Source organism: Struthio camelus, chromosome 5 (genome assembly GCF_040807025.1).
Source record: "Struthio camelus isolate bStrCam1 chromosome 5, bStrCam1.hap1, whole genome shotgun sequence".
Lineage (NCBI taxonomy): Eukaryota > Metazoa > Chordata > Aves > Struthioniformes > Struthionidae > Struthio > Struthio camelus.
The window spans coordinates 20,341,794-20,358,897 of NC_090946.1; the positions used below are offsets into that span (position 1 = coordinate 20,341,794).

Consider the following 17,104-nt stretch of genomic DNA (forward strand, 5'->3'; position numbering starts at 1 on the left):
CTTTTTAAAAGCTCTTCTTAATGGCCAATTATCCATCATGCTCAAGGTTGCAGCTGTCAAACCACTTCTCCTGCCCATGAATCATGGCTGAGTAAGCTTGCTTGAAGTAATTCAAGTAATGTGTTTTTTCAAGGAGGTAGAGATGAGCAATCAGTGCCATAATGAACAAGCAATGTTTCCATACTCAAATCACTCATGAAATATGTTATTCCAAGATGGAAAACAACTCAGCATCCAAAAGATTGTGTGGGTCCTAATTTTAACAGGATATAAGCCTAGGCTGTTTCTATAGCTACAGTAGCAGTCACTTTTGCAGAGAAACTCCACATCTGCAAAGGCCTAGAGAAGAAAGTGGCCCTCCGCTTGCAGCACCAGAGAAATATTTTGAGACTTGCAAAGAAAATAGCACAAGCCTCAGCATTTTCAAGAGCAGAATTTCTCTCCTGCAGAATCTATTTTTATTAATAAAAATCTTTATCACAACATTAGAGACCAAGGAGAAAAGAAAAACACTCCTGCCCACTTATCATACATGGCATCTTTTTAAATTTCTGTTTAGAAGTACTCAGTCTAGCACCTACCTTCTGAAGGGTATTTTAAAAGCTTAGAGTTGGCTTGTTCTGTTCGGGATAAGCAGCCTTACAACGCAGCTAGTATCGTAGCATGGTAGCAGTGACATACGTACCAAAAAATACCTACTGACAACATTTGCCTCTTTTGAGGAAGCATCTGATCACCACTTTTGAGCTAAATCTGGATGAGTCTGACTCTAGAAGCCTGCAGCAGGCTGCCTACTTCCTGCAGATATCCTTAAAGCCAAGGAAAGGCAATGAGATGCCCAGAGGGGATTAGCAGCTGGCAATTTTGGGTTTTCCCATTGCTGTTTTCATAGTTTGCAATTTATGGAAAGGAAGCAGAAACGTTCCCCTGCTGAGAATCAAATCTCTTAGCACACTGACAGAACTCAACCAGCTACAGCAGCAAGCCAGGAAAACACAGCGAGGTTATAAAACCGCAAAGGCCTGCAACACCAACAGCATTTTTATTTGCTTTTCACTGCTTTCACTATTTGAAGGTAGCCTTTACAGTATAAAAAATTACCTTTTCAAATGTTTCTCAAAGTCAAACTGAGATAGGCCTGAGGCAAAAACCTCTGCCAGAGCCCTGAGGCCAGACTCATTCCCTCCTCTAGCTTATAACCCACATCAAAAGGCCTTTCCTCATTTTTTTAAATAGAAACTAGTTCAGGAAAAAAAGCTACTTACTACTTACATCAGGCTCCCCGTGCTCCCTCTTCCCCAGCTACCTGCCCAAAGCAGGCACCACCTCCACCCTTTGACCCTGATGCAAATGGGCTTCAGCTGCTGCAAATCAGGTCTTCAGCCACACAGGTGCCACAGCCTTTCCGTAACCCTTCCTGTATTGTGGCTGGGAGCCCCCACCTCTCGTCCCTGAAAGGCAGCAAGTACATCACAGCCACATCAATGTTCTCCTGTCTGATCCTGCTGCTTGCAAGGTGGAGAAGTCTGCTTGCCCATGGCAGCTTGCCCCCATCCAGCAAACTCCAGAGTTTTCACTCCCTGGAGTGAAAATCAACCGAAGCAGGTCTCCAGAAGACTACCCAGTAGATGCGCACAGATGTTTTTTGGACAGGCACCTTTTTTTTGTCTCTCGGGATCCCGTGCCCTCTCTGGAGAACCACTGGGGCACAACACAGAATAAGCCTTGAGTGCTCCTCTCCCGCCACGGTTGTGGCCCGTGACTTGGGTGGTTTCACTCTCACCATGGCAAGAGGTGCCCCATAAAGTCCTGCAGCAGAACAGTGCCTTTCACCTCGCCTGCTGCAAACCAGTTTTGCCTTTTTTCTTTTGGATCCCCAGGAAACGTGGTCCTTCTGCAAAATATTACAAGACATTTTTGTGAAACTCACTGGAGTTAACAGTTTTGTCTTTGAGCAGCGTTTGGTGCACTACTGTAATAGAAACAGCAGTAATGATGGAGTATGTTCTTGCTGCAACACCTGAAGAAAGCATGCTTCCTTCCAGGGAGTTGTTTTATGTGCTGAATGCAATTTTTGCCATTGAAAACTTATGTAACAGCTTGAATTATTTTTGAATAATGTTAGTAGCTCCATGTGTGTATATGTATTTAGAGTAATAAAGTCATGAGTAACACTGTGATGTTAAGATGTGTATATTGCATCTGAATCCTAAAGAGCGTATTTTTAGCACTCTGTACCTTTCATATTTCACCTACATAACCAAGCAAAACAGTTGCTTAGTAAAAAGAAAACTAGAGTTGCTTTAGGACTCAGATTTTGTTACAGTCCAAGCGCCTCTTGTATGAAAGGGTCAGATGAAATCCAAAGCTAGTGAGATCCTCTTAGTTTCCAAAAACTTGAAAGTATAAATAAGGCCAAATTTTTCTCCCGACTGAGTTGCTTTGTGCAAACACGGAGTAAGGTAAATGCACTGCGAGGGCTGGGGTTGCTTTGAACTACCCAAAGGCAGACAGGCTCAGCAGCTGTGAAGGGATTTAACACTGATGAAGGGATAAAAGTAGCTTCCGTTGCCCAGCCATAAGCAGCAGGGATCTTTCCTCTAGTTTTTCCTCAGCATAAGCCTAACGTTTACAAAATCAGAAGTAGGGTCTTAATGTTTATTGTTTTACTTCTGAAGTGGCAGAAGCAGCAGTGTCTGGTTATGGCTAATGGCTACAGCATACTCTGCTTGCTACTTTCATAGCCTTGACGGACCCATGTTAAGCCGCTCTTCAACCAACCGTTGAAATTTGGAATCTCTACTGGTGTCCCAAATCACTGCCTTATGCTGCAGGAAGCAATGAGAATTTTGCCATTAACTTCAGTGGCAACAGAGGAAAACCGCCTCATTCAAGGCAAGCATAGACACTGACTGCATCCCTGTTTCAATTCTCTTCATTTTGGTGGTTGGCATTTCACACCTAGTACGTTCTTGCTTGAGAGCAAAAGAAAAAGCTCTTTTTGTTCACTTCTACCCTCTAGGATGGTATCTGACAGCTGATATTACGGGAGGCAGAAGTTCACCTTTTACAACTGCAAAAGCCCACATTTTAGGCAGCTGGGTTCAAGATTTAGCTCTGCTCTGTGTCTTGTAATAGCACTTATTTTTCCTGCTGCTCAGTTCCTGGTTTTCGGAAGGATGCGCTCCTCCCAAACTCTGTCTTGCCTTGCTATTTAGAAGATAAGTTTAAACAAGGAATATCTCCTACTAAATGGACAGCACATATTATAGTGAGATCTAAAATAACGTATCCAGCCCTAAGTACTGCAAGGTAAATGCCATTACACAACCACTATACTACAACAAAATTCTTACACTTATTCAAAACACAGTCTACTCACTGCAGTCAATCCTAAGTGACAATTTAGGGAAAAGCTATGAAAAGGAAATGATGAGGAAAATGATGAGGAACTGATCCATATTTTTTTTTTTGCTCAGTGTCAGAAATATGCTGCTATACTTTGATAAGCAAAGGATTTTTATTTTGAATAAAATGACATAGTTGAATTATGCATTTTTGAGAAGTGAAATGGGATCAAAACAGTGAAACCATTCACATGAGAATATTTTTAAAAAACATATCTGCAGGCCTTCTTTGATGTAATATTAGATCACTAGTACTAGCGATAGCAGAAGAACCTAAAATTAGCAATATGCAGTACTGGAAAAGAAATTAGCAAACACTATGTATTGAATCACTTGATAGTAAGCTGCTTTAACACTGATAGCAAATGTAGTTGTAACAAAATAAGACTTCCTGTTGTTTATTACATATTTTAAGAGTGAAATGTACAGTATATAAAATTAATACCAAAAATGTTCACATGACTTTAATAACACACTTTTCTTTGGATTAACTGCAGAGAAGTAGCTTTTTAACAAGTTATTCTGTCATCTATTTTTTATATTTTAGGAATTTAAGTGTATAGGCTACGTGCTATCTACAATTTTGATCTATGAAATTAAGCAACTGAAATTTGCATCACTGTGGTATTAGCTGGGAAAGAAGAGGACAGCAGTATTAATCTAGGGGAGAAAAATATTAGTTTCATTGAAACAGAATGTTGGCTGTTCAAGTTCGCAAGCAAAACTGCTTTTAAAATGCCAAACCTTACAATCGTACAATTTCGACATCAAACGCTCTTGACATAGGAAGTTACATTCTACTGCACTGGTGACAAATGTTCTCAGCTTATCTGTTTCTCTTTTAGATAGACACATAATCCTGGTTTTCTTTTTTCCTAATGACATATCACATGTCTTTAAAATTAGTGTTAAGCAAAGTTCATTCTCCTAAAGAAAGAGTATACATACGGTGCATTTTATATGACAAATGTTTTCATTTAAGGTACTTCTATACAAAGGAACAGAAAATGATTTTATTTTGTTAAATCTGTGTATTTTCAGTTTATGTCATATTTGTAAGAAAGATAAATTCACTACTAGTAACTAATCTAAACAGATTACATATTGGCCATAATACTTTTCACTCCAAGGTAAAACACACTAGAAAAATTGAAATTATTACCAGGGAATATTACATGCAGTTACCAGCAATGACAATGTTTCCCTGATAAAAAGACCTATAATTTAATTTCTCATAGATGCTCTACTTCACAATAGGAATATGATTTAAACTGAAAATTCTCCTCATATTCTCCAAATAATTTTTCTGAATAGGCACTGAATGTATTTACACTATTGCAGCACATTCAAAATATCAGACTGCTACCAGATGAGCCTGCGTATCAATGATTTAAAACAGGAATGGGTGCCTGACACAGTGTGGGTCAACCTTCAGAATAAAATAGACGGTATTCTTTCTCTTGAGGTGTCTCTAAAGTAATCACTTCATCTTTTAAGTTGGCACATATCACAAGAACTCTTAAAACAATCCCTGTGAAATGAACTCACAAAACAAACGATGCAAAGCCATTCTTTAGATATTTAGAAAAGTCCAAAAAATATAGTTGTTCCTTCGTCATTTAACATAAACTGATAAAATTCAGTGGATTACATACTGTATTTTTTACGGATAAGCTATTCAAAGTATCTTATGTTGGTAACAGCTGGGCTTGCTGAGTCTTTCCCTTTTATGCTTTTTAAGACCACTGGCAAGAACAGTCTGTAGGTTCTTGGATTGCATAGGTGACCCAGGTTGAATTGCTAGAGCAATATAATTGCACAGTTCGTCTCTGTAGTCCAAGCTCTCTGCAGCATTTGCAGAATCTTGCATATGTGTTGATGTTGTAGTTATAAATGCTTGCAGACGGACATTTTCCATCACACGAAACAATGTTCACCTGGTAACAAACATGAAGAATAATCAGCAAATTTAATCAGCTATAAAATAAAGTTAGGAGTTCTCAAGAAGCTCCAAAGAAATCAGGCATCAAATCCAACTGCAATGCAATGCAAAAGTGTTGAGTATTTACCTTAGCCCCTTATGAAATCCCACTGTTTCTGAGTAATAAACTCTCAAGTATGTTGCCCAGATAGGTCTCAGTTTTTATCTTACTCAGATTAATGATGATTTTCTTGTCCATTTCAATAGCGACGGGCTTTGTCCACTAGCAGACACGAAGTAATTTCAGTTTTGAATTTCAAAGTATTCACAGCAACATTGGCTTGAACATAGCACTTAATGTTATGTCCTCGACTGTCTACAGTACTAATTTCAGTGATACACATTTCACATGAGACTTGTGACTGCACCTTTGCTGCTGCCCGCTTTGCCTTACCGCCCAGCAACACATTCTTGGTGTCCTCCTACAGCAAATCCGTCTGTTTAACATTAGCACTTTAGCAGACACAAAGGTTACGCCTCGTTCTTCCTACAGATATCGCAGTATGCTCATGCTGTTGCCTAAAGACAAACTTTCAGGACCCAAGACCCCTTTTTTTCATGAAGCTGGCATTCAAACACACTCCCCTAAACTAATGGAAAATTAAACACATCTTAAATTGTTTTAACTGTAGGGCATCTTTGGCAAGCATCAGTTATATCAAAGTTATTTTGGATATAACTGCATTTGAGACCAAACTGAGCCATTACATTTACCCTATGCCATCATGAGCCTAACTAAATTCATTCAAAAACAGAAGTAGCATCCCCATTTTCTTACTGTTTGAGTAGATGACTTCTGAGAGTGTGGAGCAACATTAAAACAGCTCTCCAAAACACAGAAAACCCTGTCTCTCTGAGAGAGAGATGCAGACAATAGCAACATGGAACTTTTCTTCTGTTTTTTCTTTTTTTCTTTTTTTTTTTTTAAACTTCTCTTAGTTTTTCCCCTTCTATTGAAAGAAATTACGATCGGTGTTTACTTACTGGCGTGTTACTTCTGCAGTCATTCTTGCGGATGGTCATCCTAACAGCCACCTTTTTACAGAATTTTCCATCTTCCTTACCTGCAAAATGGGCATTGATTGAAAAATACCAGCTCAAATTTCGGAGACAGGAATGCTCCTGAATGCTTTATGGAATCAAGAGATACAAAGAATAAAATATGGAATACCTCACAACATACACAAAGCTTCTTTGACAAAGTGACATAAACTATACACTGCATTTACATCACTGCTTTTAAGATCATCTATTTCATGCATTAAAGTGTGTCTCCTCCTCTCTCCAGTAACAATTCTAACCAGTTTAGTCTTCATTCGGAACCGTTTTAAGAATAAGTTCACTCTGTCCTTCAGAAAATTATCTAAAATTAAACAACCACTCCTGTGAGAAAGCTCGTTAATAATGTATTAAGGACATTTTCTATGAAATACCTGTAATAAACATTAACAATCGCATTCCATTGGATTGAACAAAATCTAAAACGAATGCTTAACAACATGAGGGTTCAGGGGGCCTTTACATTTTTGTGTGATTAATGAAGAAGAAAAAGAACATCAGTGAGCAGATTAAATTTTTATTTACATTTTCATTATTTCTGTATTTTTCCTCACAAAATATGTACAATATATATGGATGAAATAAAAAAGTCAGAAAGAAATTATAAAATGAAATTAAAACAGGTTAAACTTAATTTATTGAGAGAATCCTGTACATTTGAAGAAAATGAGACAAAGTTCAGTCTAAAGTTCAGTTTTTAGAGGTCAGAAAGCAAGTATCTTCTTATGATGATCTTCTTTATGCTGAAGAAACCACACCAGAGCGAAGATCTGTAAGAAAAATCAAAGTCCATTCCTTTATAATAGCTACCACAGTTTCAAAGCAGATTTTAAACACCATGATACAGTCCCCATGACTCTCCACTTACACAACCGCATTTTCTTTCAGCCAAGAAAATCCAAAGATGTCTATGAAAGGTGAATACTGTTAGCTCCAAAAAAGCAAGGGCAATGGAAAACTCACTGATTTGACCAAGATCTAACACTGAATTGTGGCAGAGGTTTATTACTTCTTGACACCAAACGTCCAGTTCCCTGCTCTAACCACTGTCAAGTCAGGCAATACTGCTTCTCAAAGAGAAGCGAAGCTGGTTTTTCTTTTTTTTTTAAAATAACAAAGTCAGCTACTGACTCTACACATAGCACAGGTTTCTAGAATATGAAGAAAAAGGACAACAATGAATCCTCTTACAAACAAACAAAAATCTGCAATCGGAACTAGCTGGCTACTGGTTGAATATCATTGAATTATATTTGCTCAGGGAAAGAGTAAATTGGGAAAGAGAAAAAATTAAACTGTTCTGGAAAACAAACAACTCACCGTTGTTCTCACAGTACCAGTCTTGTTCACTGTCTTTTCTTCTTTTACTAAACTTTATGTGGTGTGGGGGATGGGGAATTCAGTGCAGCTGTGGCTATGACTTCATCTGGGCTACAGTGAAAGTATATCATATCTCATGAAAAATAAAAATATAATTTATTTGCATGCATGTACTTTAATATCCAGAGGCTTCTAATGAACTCTACAAGTAGTTATACTTTGCCACGAACAGCCTTACAAGCACATGAGCATCTCATGTGCTGTAATGAAATTCTTCTTCATACTCTGCACAGCGAAAAAAAAATCACATGGTGTTTCGGTTGACTCGTAATAATCTTGTCATTTGAAGTGATGGCAGTATGAAGGACTAATATAGACTTCCATGTAGTAATCCCAGAGTCACGAGTGTAATTTAATGAAGGATTTATCACTCAGTGATGTAAAAAATACACTCAACATCATTTCTCTTATGCAAATACAGAGAGGAGTTTTCACAAAATAAATGCCACAAAAGATACCATGTTACAACTCCAAAAGTTATCGTGCTCCATAAAAAAGAACAAGGATAATCGCCAATCTTCACGCAATAAACACAGGTTTGCTATTTTCAGTATACTGTCCTAACCATACACAGAATCACACAGAATGGTTGAGGTTGGAAGGGACCTCTGGAGATCATCTAGTCCAACCTCCCTGCTCAAGCAGGGTCCTCTAGAGCATGCTGTCCAGGTTCGCATCCAAACGGCTTTTGAGTATCTCCAGCGAAGGAGACTCCACCACCTCTCTGGGCAACCTGTTCCAATGCTCTGTCACCCTCACAGGGAAGAAGTTCTTTCTCAGGTTCAGAGGGAACTTCCTGTGGTTCAGTTTCTGCCCGTTGCCTCTTGTCCTGTCGCTGGGAACCACAGAGAAGAGGCTGGCCCCGTCCTCTTGACAATCCCCCTTCAGATACTTGTACACATTGATGAGATCGCCTCTCAATCTTCTCTTCTCCAGGCTGAACAGGCCCAGCTCCCTCAGTCTTTCTTCAGAGGAGAGATGCTTCAGTCCCCTCATCATCTTGGTAGCCCTCCGCTGGACTCTCTCCAGTAGCGCCATGTCTCTCTTGTACTGGGGAGCCCAGAACTGGACACAGTACTCCAGGTGAGGCCTCACCAGGGCTGAGGAGAGGGGCAGGATCACCTCCCTCCACCTGCTGCCAACACTCTGCCTAATGCACCCCAGGATATCATTGGCCTTCTTGGCCACCAGGCCACACTGCTGCCTCTTGCTTAACTTGTTGTCCACCAGCACCCCCAGGTCCTTCTCGGCAGAGCTGATTTCCAGGTCAACCCCCAGTCTGTCCTGGTGCCTGGGGTTATTCCTCCCTAGGTGCAGGATCCCGCACTTGCCTTTGTTGAACTTCAGGAGGTTCCTCTCCGCCCAGCTCTCCAGCCTGTCCAGGTCCCTCTGAATGGCAGCACAGTCTTCTGGGGTGTCAGCCACTCCTCTCTGTTCTGTATCATCAGCAAACTTGCTGAGGGTGCACTCTGTGCCTTCCTCCAGGTCACTGATGAATACATTGAACAAGACTGGACCCAGCACTGACCCCTGCGGGACACCACTAGCCACAGGCCTCCAACTTGACTCCGCACCACTGACCACAACCCTCGGAGCTCGGCCATCCAGCCAGTTCTCAAGCCACCTCACCGTCCACCCAGCTAACCCACGCTTCCTGAGTTTACCTAGGAGGATGTGACGCGAGACATTGTCCAAAGCCTTGCTGAAGTCCAGGCAGACAACATCCACTGCTCTGCCCTCATCTACCCAGCCAGCCATTCCATCAGAGAAGGCTATCAGACTGGTCAAGCATGATTTCCCTTTGGTGAATCTCTGCTGACTACTCCTGATCACCTTCTTGTCCTCCACATGCTTAGTGAGGACCTCCACGATGAGCTGTTCCATCACCTTTCCAGGGATGGAGGTGAGGCTGACAGGCCTGTAGTTTCCTGGCTTCTCCTTCTTGCCCTTTCTGAAGACTGGGGTGACATTGGCTTCCTTCCAGTCCTCAGGCACCTCTCCTGATCTCCAGGACCTTTCCAAGATGATGGAGAGTGGCCTAGAGATAACATCCGCCAGCTCCCTCAGCACTCGCGGGTGCATCCCGTCAGGGCCCACAGATTTGTGGGTGTCAAGTTTGGACAAAAGATCTCTAACCTGATCTTCCTCAACCAAGGGAGGGTCTTCCTTTCTCCAGCCTTCCTCTCTTGTCCCCAGGGTCTGGAATTCCTGAGGACTGACCTTAGCAGTGAAGACTGAAGCAAAGGCAGCATTCAGTAACTCTGCCTTCTCTGTATCCTTCATTACCAGGGCACCCACCCCATTCAGCGGCGGGCCCACGTTTTCCCTAGTCTTCCTTTTGCTATTGATGTATTTGAAGAAGCCCTTCTTGTTGTCCTTGACATCCCTTGCCAGATTTCATTCCAACTGGGCCTTAGCCTTCCTTGTCGCATCCCTGCACACTCTGACAACGTCCTTGTATTCCTCCCAAGTGGCCTGTCCCCTTTGCCACATTCTGTAGACTTCCTTCTTCTGTTGGAGTTTGGCCAGGAGTTCCTTGCTCATCCATGCAGGTCTCCTGCCCGCTTTGCTGGATGCACCGATCTTGAGCCTGGAGGAGGTGATACTAGAATATTAACCAGCTTTCTTGGATCCCTCTTCCTTCTAGGGCCCTACTCCATGAGATTCCCCTTAGTAGGTCCCTGAAGAGGCCAAAGTTAGCTCTCCTGAAGTCCAGCTTTATGATCCTACTTATTGCCCTGCTTCTTCCTCGCAGGATCCTGAACTCCACCATCTCATGGTCACGGCAGCCAAGGCTGCCCCCAACCTTCACATCTCCAACTAGACCTTCTTTGTTCGTTAGTACAAGGTCTAGCAACGCACCTCTCCTCGTTGGCGTCTCCACCACCTGGGTCCAGAAATTATCATCAGTCCTCTGCAGGAACCTTTTTGACTGTTTGTGCCTAGCTGTGCTGTCTTCCCAGCAGATGTCAGGGTGGTTGAAGTCTCCCATGAGAACTAGGGCCTGTGATCGTGAGGCTACTTCCAGATGTCTGTAGAAGGCCTCATCGACAACTTTCTCCTGATCAGGTGGCCTGTAATAAACCCCCACCACAGTGTCGCCCAGTGTAGCCTGCCCTTTAATCCTTACCCATAGGCTCTCCACTTGCTCTTCATCCACCCCTAGGCAGAGCTCCATACATTCTAGTTGCTCCCTCACATAAAGAGCAACTCCACCACCTCGCCTTCCTGGCCTGTCTTTCCTAAGAAGCACATAACTATCCATGGCAGCATTCCAGTCATGTGAACTATCCCACCATGTCTCTGTAACTGCAATGAGATCATGGCCCTGCGACCGCACACAGATCTCTAACTCTTCCCGTTTATTCCCCATGCTGCGTGCATTGGAATACAGGCATTTCAGAGAGCCATGGAAGGGAAAGAAATGGACTGCGTCTTGAAAGCAAAACTATACGACACATCATCTGCAAAAATGTTATTCATATAATAAGCTTTAACAAGCAAAGCCATTAGTCTCTATGTTCTACAGCACCATGAACATAATGGAATTAGCTAACGTTTCAAACGCAGCAATTTTATACATGCAGCAAGCTAAAGAGTACGCGAGTGCTTACTACCAACAGTACATTGTTGGCTAACAACAATGACCTGCCCATACAGCGCAAAATGAAAAACAAAACAAAATCAAAACGTGAGCCTTTCCCAACAACGAGTAGTAAATACTACACTGCAGCTTTTGGCATAATTGGGTACCGTTTGGCCTGACGCTCCTATCGGGGAGTACATTGTTGGAAATCAACAACGATGCTGTTTGGGCTGATCCTACTGATTTCCAGGAAAATGTACCTGTGTAACAGTGAGCATAGGCTGTAGGAGTGACTGGGCTAACGGGGAACGGGAGGAACATTGACACTGCAGAACCTGGTAAAAATATTATACATTGAACACAGTACACGTTACAGAGGATTCCCTGTATGAACCAATATGAAACATTTTGTAGTTATCAGATTCCAACATATTTTAGAAGACAATTCAACCTAAAATGTCTGTGTATTATTTGCATTGCTAAGCATAATATCAAAACCTGGGAGAATTCAAGCATATTGCTTAGGACGCTGTGTCAGAATGTGAACCAATTACTTTCTCTTTAACTGGTTCTACCCCAAATGTCTCCAAAAAGTTATTTCTGATCTACACTGGTATAACTAAGGGAAGCTGGTACCCTAGATTTAAGCTAATCTTTGGGGCCGCAAGAAAGAAATTGTGTAAATTCCTCTGAGCAGTTTTTGTAAAAATTCTCTAGGTTTTGATGGAACCCATGGGGCTTACACAGAGGATGTTATCGTCAAATACCACTTCAAACCGAAAACAAAAATCACAATGGTTTCTAATGATAAAGTATTTCAGAAGAAAACAAGCAGCTGATAGCCTTTCTCATAAAACATCTCATGAATTACAACTGACTGATCAGCTCGCACGGCCAGAATCGTTTAGTCAGATCGAGCTACATGATTCACAGAAGCCCTGTGTTGTCTATAAAGAGGTGTGAAATCAGCTACATGACTCTACTTGCACATGTCAATCTCAAAAGTCATTGGACTTTTTATGAGTTGAATTTTGTGACGCATGCCCCAGATTAACAACACTGTTCTGCCTAAATTATTTAAGGGTGTGGTTTTGATCTTTCTCTAAGTGCAACAGCAAGATCTTCTACCTCGCTGAAAAGGAGCTTAATGGATTTTTAATGGCCTTAATAAACAGTCTGTTCAGAAACTGGCTTATGTGGCTGCTAAGGGTAATGGAAGGGTAATGTCAGAGATGGATTATGATCACCTCAAAGAGGTTCACAAGAGTCCGTGGAGAATGGGCTACAGAACTAGGAACAAGTGTTTGGAACACAGGTCTATGAGAGTAAAAAAATATATGGAGAATACTATCACCCTCTTGCAGTGATCAGGATTAGGGAAAAAGCAGACAAACCTTCCACATTTTCAAAAGACATTCATACTATTAAGTGTAGCATACAATGAATAAAATGAAAAGGTACCTCCCAGCTGGTAACAAAACTCGGTGCAGTAGCTCTGCACACAGTACCTTATGTCAAGTAGTCTCAGCAGCCTGCCATGACTCAATTCCAATCCCGCCCAGCAGAAAATATCTGCACCTCTTTCTTCCGCCCTCTCGCATTCTTGATCACCTACTATCTTTAGCTCTTAAACTGCTGTTACACCTGCTTATGCAGATGATGCGAGGTATTTGTACCTCTTCTAAAATAATATGATACTGCCCAGTATAAGATCTCCTTTTCAATTGCATATAGCATTGCCAACTTCTGGTATATTTGAGCTTCAGTTCTTCAGGTTGGGTGTCTCCTCAGGCTAAGTTCTTCACTATATCAGCCAAAATGTTTCAGTTAGGTACCAGGATGTTAAGAAAAAAAAAATGTACTGGGCCCATGATTTATATTAAGAATTAGCATATTTGGAAAATATTCTATACAGAATCATTCTGTTTTTCCACAGCTCCTTTATTAGCTCTCACAGAAGTCAGAACATGTCACTGTAATCACATAATAGAGAAATTTTTTTGATTTTAGGTTCTTTTAAAAAGAAGTTGTTTGAAAGCTTTTGAACTATGCTTAGTAATGGAACCTAACAGTATATTACAATTAGCTAATTATTTACAGCATGGACTTTCAAATTGCACAGGTCAATCTCCATCCCTACCAAATATAAAGACATGAATGTAGATGAAACATGTTTTAAGGCAGCTCCTGAAATATAGTATCTTACATTACAGTAAATACAGTAATTAATATTTTGAGGAGTTTTATAGAACTACAGAGTACTCAAGGTAGCAGTATCAGAGACTTGGCAGAGAATTTGAGCAATACTGATACAGCACACTCCAATAGGCAAAAGGGGATTCATATGCTGCTTTCAAGAAAGAAAGAAAATTTACATTCCCAGCTGACTGTATTTAATAAAGTTCACATGAAAATTTCTCTGTTAATTTTGCTTCCTTACTAATTCTACTTGTTGTATATAAGTTTAAAGTTGTTTATTTCAAAGTTTGAGAGTTTGCCTCCTCAAAGATTACTGAATGCTGTTGATTCCCATCACAGTAATACCCTTTACAGTAAGTCTCTTGTGACTGACAGGTTTAGCCATGTATTTCAGAATAAAACAGCCAAGGACCCAGAAACATTTTGCTATAGAGGGAATGTAAGCACACATGAGTCAACTGAATAGTTAAATAGAACATGAAAAATCCTTTTTTGCCTTGGGTCAGAGACAGAACTAATCAAATGTAACTAAGTTCCTGTAAAAAAGGGGTAGGACCATTTTTTCATTTAATATTTTCCCTAGCCATTTTCCAAATTCAACAAAAAATAGAAAGAATGTTTTTATGTGTAATTGGAAGCATCTAAACACTCTGTAAAAAGTATGGATATAACATCAGGACTCTTTGAGGGAAAACTCTCTTCCTAACGTGAGATATTTAAAGGCTCTTAAACCTTTAAACAAATTAAATGCAGTAGAAAGTGATGATTTGAACATTAGCTATCTCTGCCATATATTAAGTTTTTATTTTAAAAGAGTAAAACTTTAATTTATTTACTGCCTTTTTTTTTTTTTTTCCTTTCCCCCTTCCTTCAGGAAATGCATCTTCCCCAGCTACTTCAGTGCTACAATTAAAACCATGAGAGATGGTTTCTAGTTAAATGAGAATTCAATTCAGGCTAAAGTGCAATAAAATTCTGTCCCTGAACAATATTTAGCATTTTACGTTGGTAACATCATGTACAAGCATAAGCTAGCTGAATCACTCAATTATTATGGGAGATTTATGTCTTCCTGTAATACTCTATACCACTCTGAGGTTTTCTCAATTTAAAAAAATTGACATTGAGAAGGTAAGGAACATATTCTGCCAACTCTTTCTCAAGTCAAGTAGTACAATAGACTACTCTGTGAGTAACTCAATTCATTACAGTGGAGTTAATCTGCAGCATAAAGAACAATTTAGCATCAAAAAGCAGAGCACAAAGCCATTTGACCAGTTCTTCACAGTAAAACAGTAGCTGAGCTGGCTGGAAAATTGCTACTTCCTGATCTCTTCCTTCAGTTTTCAGACAACGCTGCCTCTCATATACAAGTCCTCTACACAGCATCTGACCACCTGATCTCTACATGATCTCATATGATTTAAATGAATTACTGTAACTTTTGCCATAAGCAAAAATCACATTTCTACTGGTGTGATAGCCCAGCTAAAAATGTTGCAAAAGAAATACAAACGGCATAATTAACACCCTGTGAAAAAAAAAATTAATCTAACACTTGAACCGAAAAAATCACAAATTTTCTTGGAGGATTAAAATAGAATTCATTTAGAATGAAATGTTAAATACAGTCCTTGTTTCCAAGTTATATTGGGAGAATTTTAAAGGATGCATGGTCAAATAGCAATCCTAATAGATTTTAAAGGAGCCACAGTCTGGATCAGTATAGTAAACCATTCAGTGTTAAACCATTTTTTCTGGTTTTTCTGGTTCACATGGCTCGTATTCACACGAGTAACACTGGGAAAAGCATAGCCTTTGATATCGTAAGTGAGATCAAAATCAAGCTTTCATAAAATAAGGAATTGACCTTATTTCTAATGTAACAACACATCAAATGGACTGCTCTTAATCACAAAGTTTCATTAATTACTTACATGTTTTGCAGCATCCTTCTAGAAATGGTACAACATAGCCTCCAACCTGACCAAAACGAAAAGAAAAAAAAAGAAAACACATTCATTTCCATATATCTCCGCTATTAGAAGTATCTTCCAGATAAAGCTCTGCACTGCACCCTAACACTTCTGTAACCTTATTCAGGTAAACACAGCACTCTAGTGCACTGATCAGAGTCCAGCTAAAAATGATCTGATTTTACTGTTTTAACACAAATGAGTATTAAATGGCTGTCACTAAATGCCACTAAAAACCACTAGCTATCTAAATGGTACGTTTGGAGAGGGAATGACTGCGTTATCTCTTATTCTTCCACGTGATGCTTAGAGGAATATGGCTCTAGTTGCCATACCTTCAATCACAAAAAAAACAGATTCTGAGTTAAAAATAGAAAGAAATCTCATCTCAATGGGAGGCCACTGTAGTCATACTTGGATGTCTTCAGTGCTGTAGCATGAAGCACCACTCAGACTACTGCAGTAGGAATAGCTGCAGTCTTTGTAAAAGCTCTCTAAGGATTACACTGATGAAGAGTCCAATTTTTGATGTCTGCCTCAATATCTAAAGCCATGACTATCTCTCTTTGTCTTAGTTCTTCACCATGTCTTTTCCATGCTAATCAAAGGGTCATCTTCTAAACTGCCCCAAAATACCTAAGGAGACGCCCGCTTAACTTTTCTTTTGATATCCATCTTCCATATTGAGACAGGAAAAGAAAAAATTTTTTACTGAGCAGCGGAGCCCCTGCAGAGCATACAATGAGATTCAGGGAAAGGAACTAACATGAGGAACTTTTACGAGGAAAGGAAAGCAATAACTTTTCTTTTTTTTATCTGCCTACAACAAAAAATCTTTCACCAGCTGTGTGACTGGGATTCTTTCTGAGGGACCAATCCATTGTTATCTGCTAGTTCCTTTAGGACTGTTCCCTGCATGAGTACCAACATTCATGGAGGAAACCATCCTTCCACCCACACATAAACATAGAATTCAAAAGAACAACATGAGATTGTTCCCTGCATACATTCGCCAGTACCTAGTCTAGCCTAATTTTACACATTCAAATCAGTGGAGGCTTCACCTCTCCTGCAGAACTAGTCCACAGCCTTATGTCTCACTGTAGAAAAAAATCTCCTGATAACTCAATCTTTTTTTTCTTTAATCTTTTTTGATCATCCTGATGAATTGAACTGCTATACACAGAAAGTCAGTTAGAAAGGAGAAGTCCAACGCAGAAAAGCATATACGTTCGGACAGCTGCAATGAGGACAAATTTGACACTACAAGCCTCCGTGAAAAGAGAAAGAATCCTCTGAGAGTAAGAAGTGGCCTCTCCAGCTGTGTAACTGGGGAGTCTTGTTGCATATTACACATACATAGTTAGAGTTTTTCCCTTTCAAAGACTAGGGCAAAATAGCACTGCAACAATTTATAATTTCTACCTTCTTGAGATAAGAAAGTCTTTTGTCAACGTTAAGCTTTTCATGCAAACATAAATCATAGCTGCAATATAAACAATGCAAGGAACACTGA

At 40.2% G+C, this 17,104-nt stretch overlaps 1 protein-coding gene across 1 annotated transcript in view; it reads right to left on the minus strand.

Moving 5' to 3' along the window:
- Positions 1 to 3,600: 3,600 nt before the first annotated feature.
- OTOG (otogelin) overlaps positions 3,601 to 17,104 on the minus strand; it is a 112,795-nt gene continuing 99,291 nt past the window's right edge. The window contains exons 53-55 of the mRNA XM_068944908.1: positions 15,550 to 15,595; positions 6,373 to 6,452; positions 3,601 to 5,344 (exon numbers count right to left, since the gene is read on the minus strand). Coding sequence (XP_068801009.1) covers positions 5,144 to 5,344; positions 6,373 to 6,452; positions 15,550 to 15,595 — 327 coding nt within the window. The 3' untranslated portion in view covers positions 3,601 to 5,143. The remainder of the gene's footprint in view (positions 5,345 to 6,372; positions 6,453 to 15,549; positions 15,596 to 17,104) is intronic.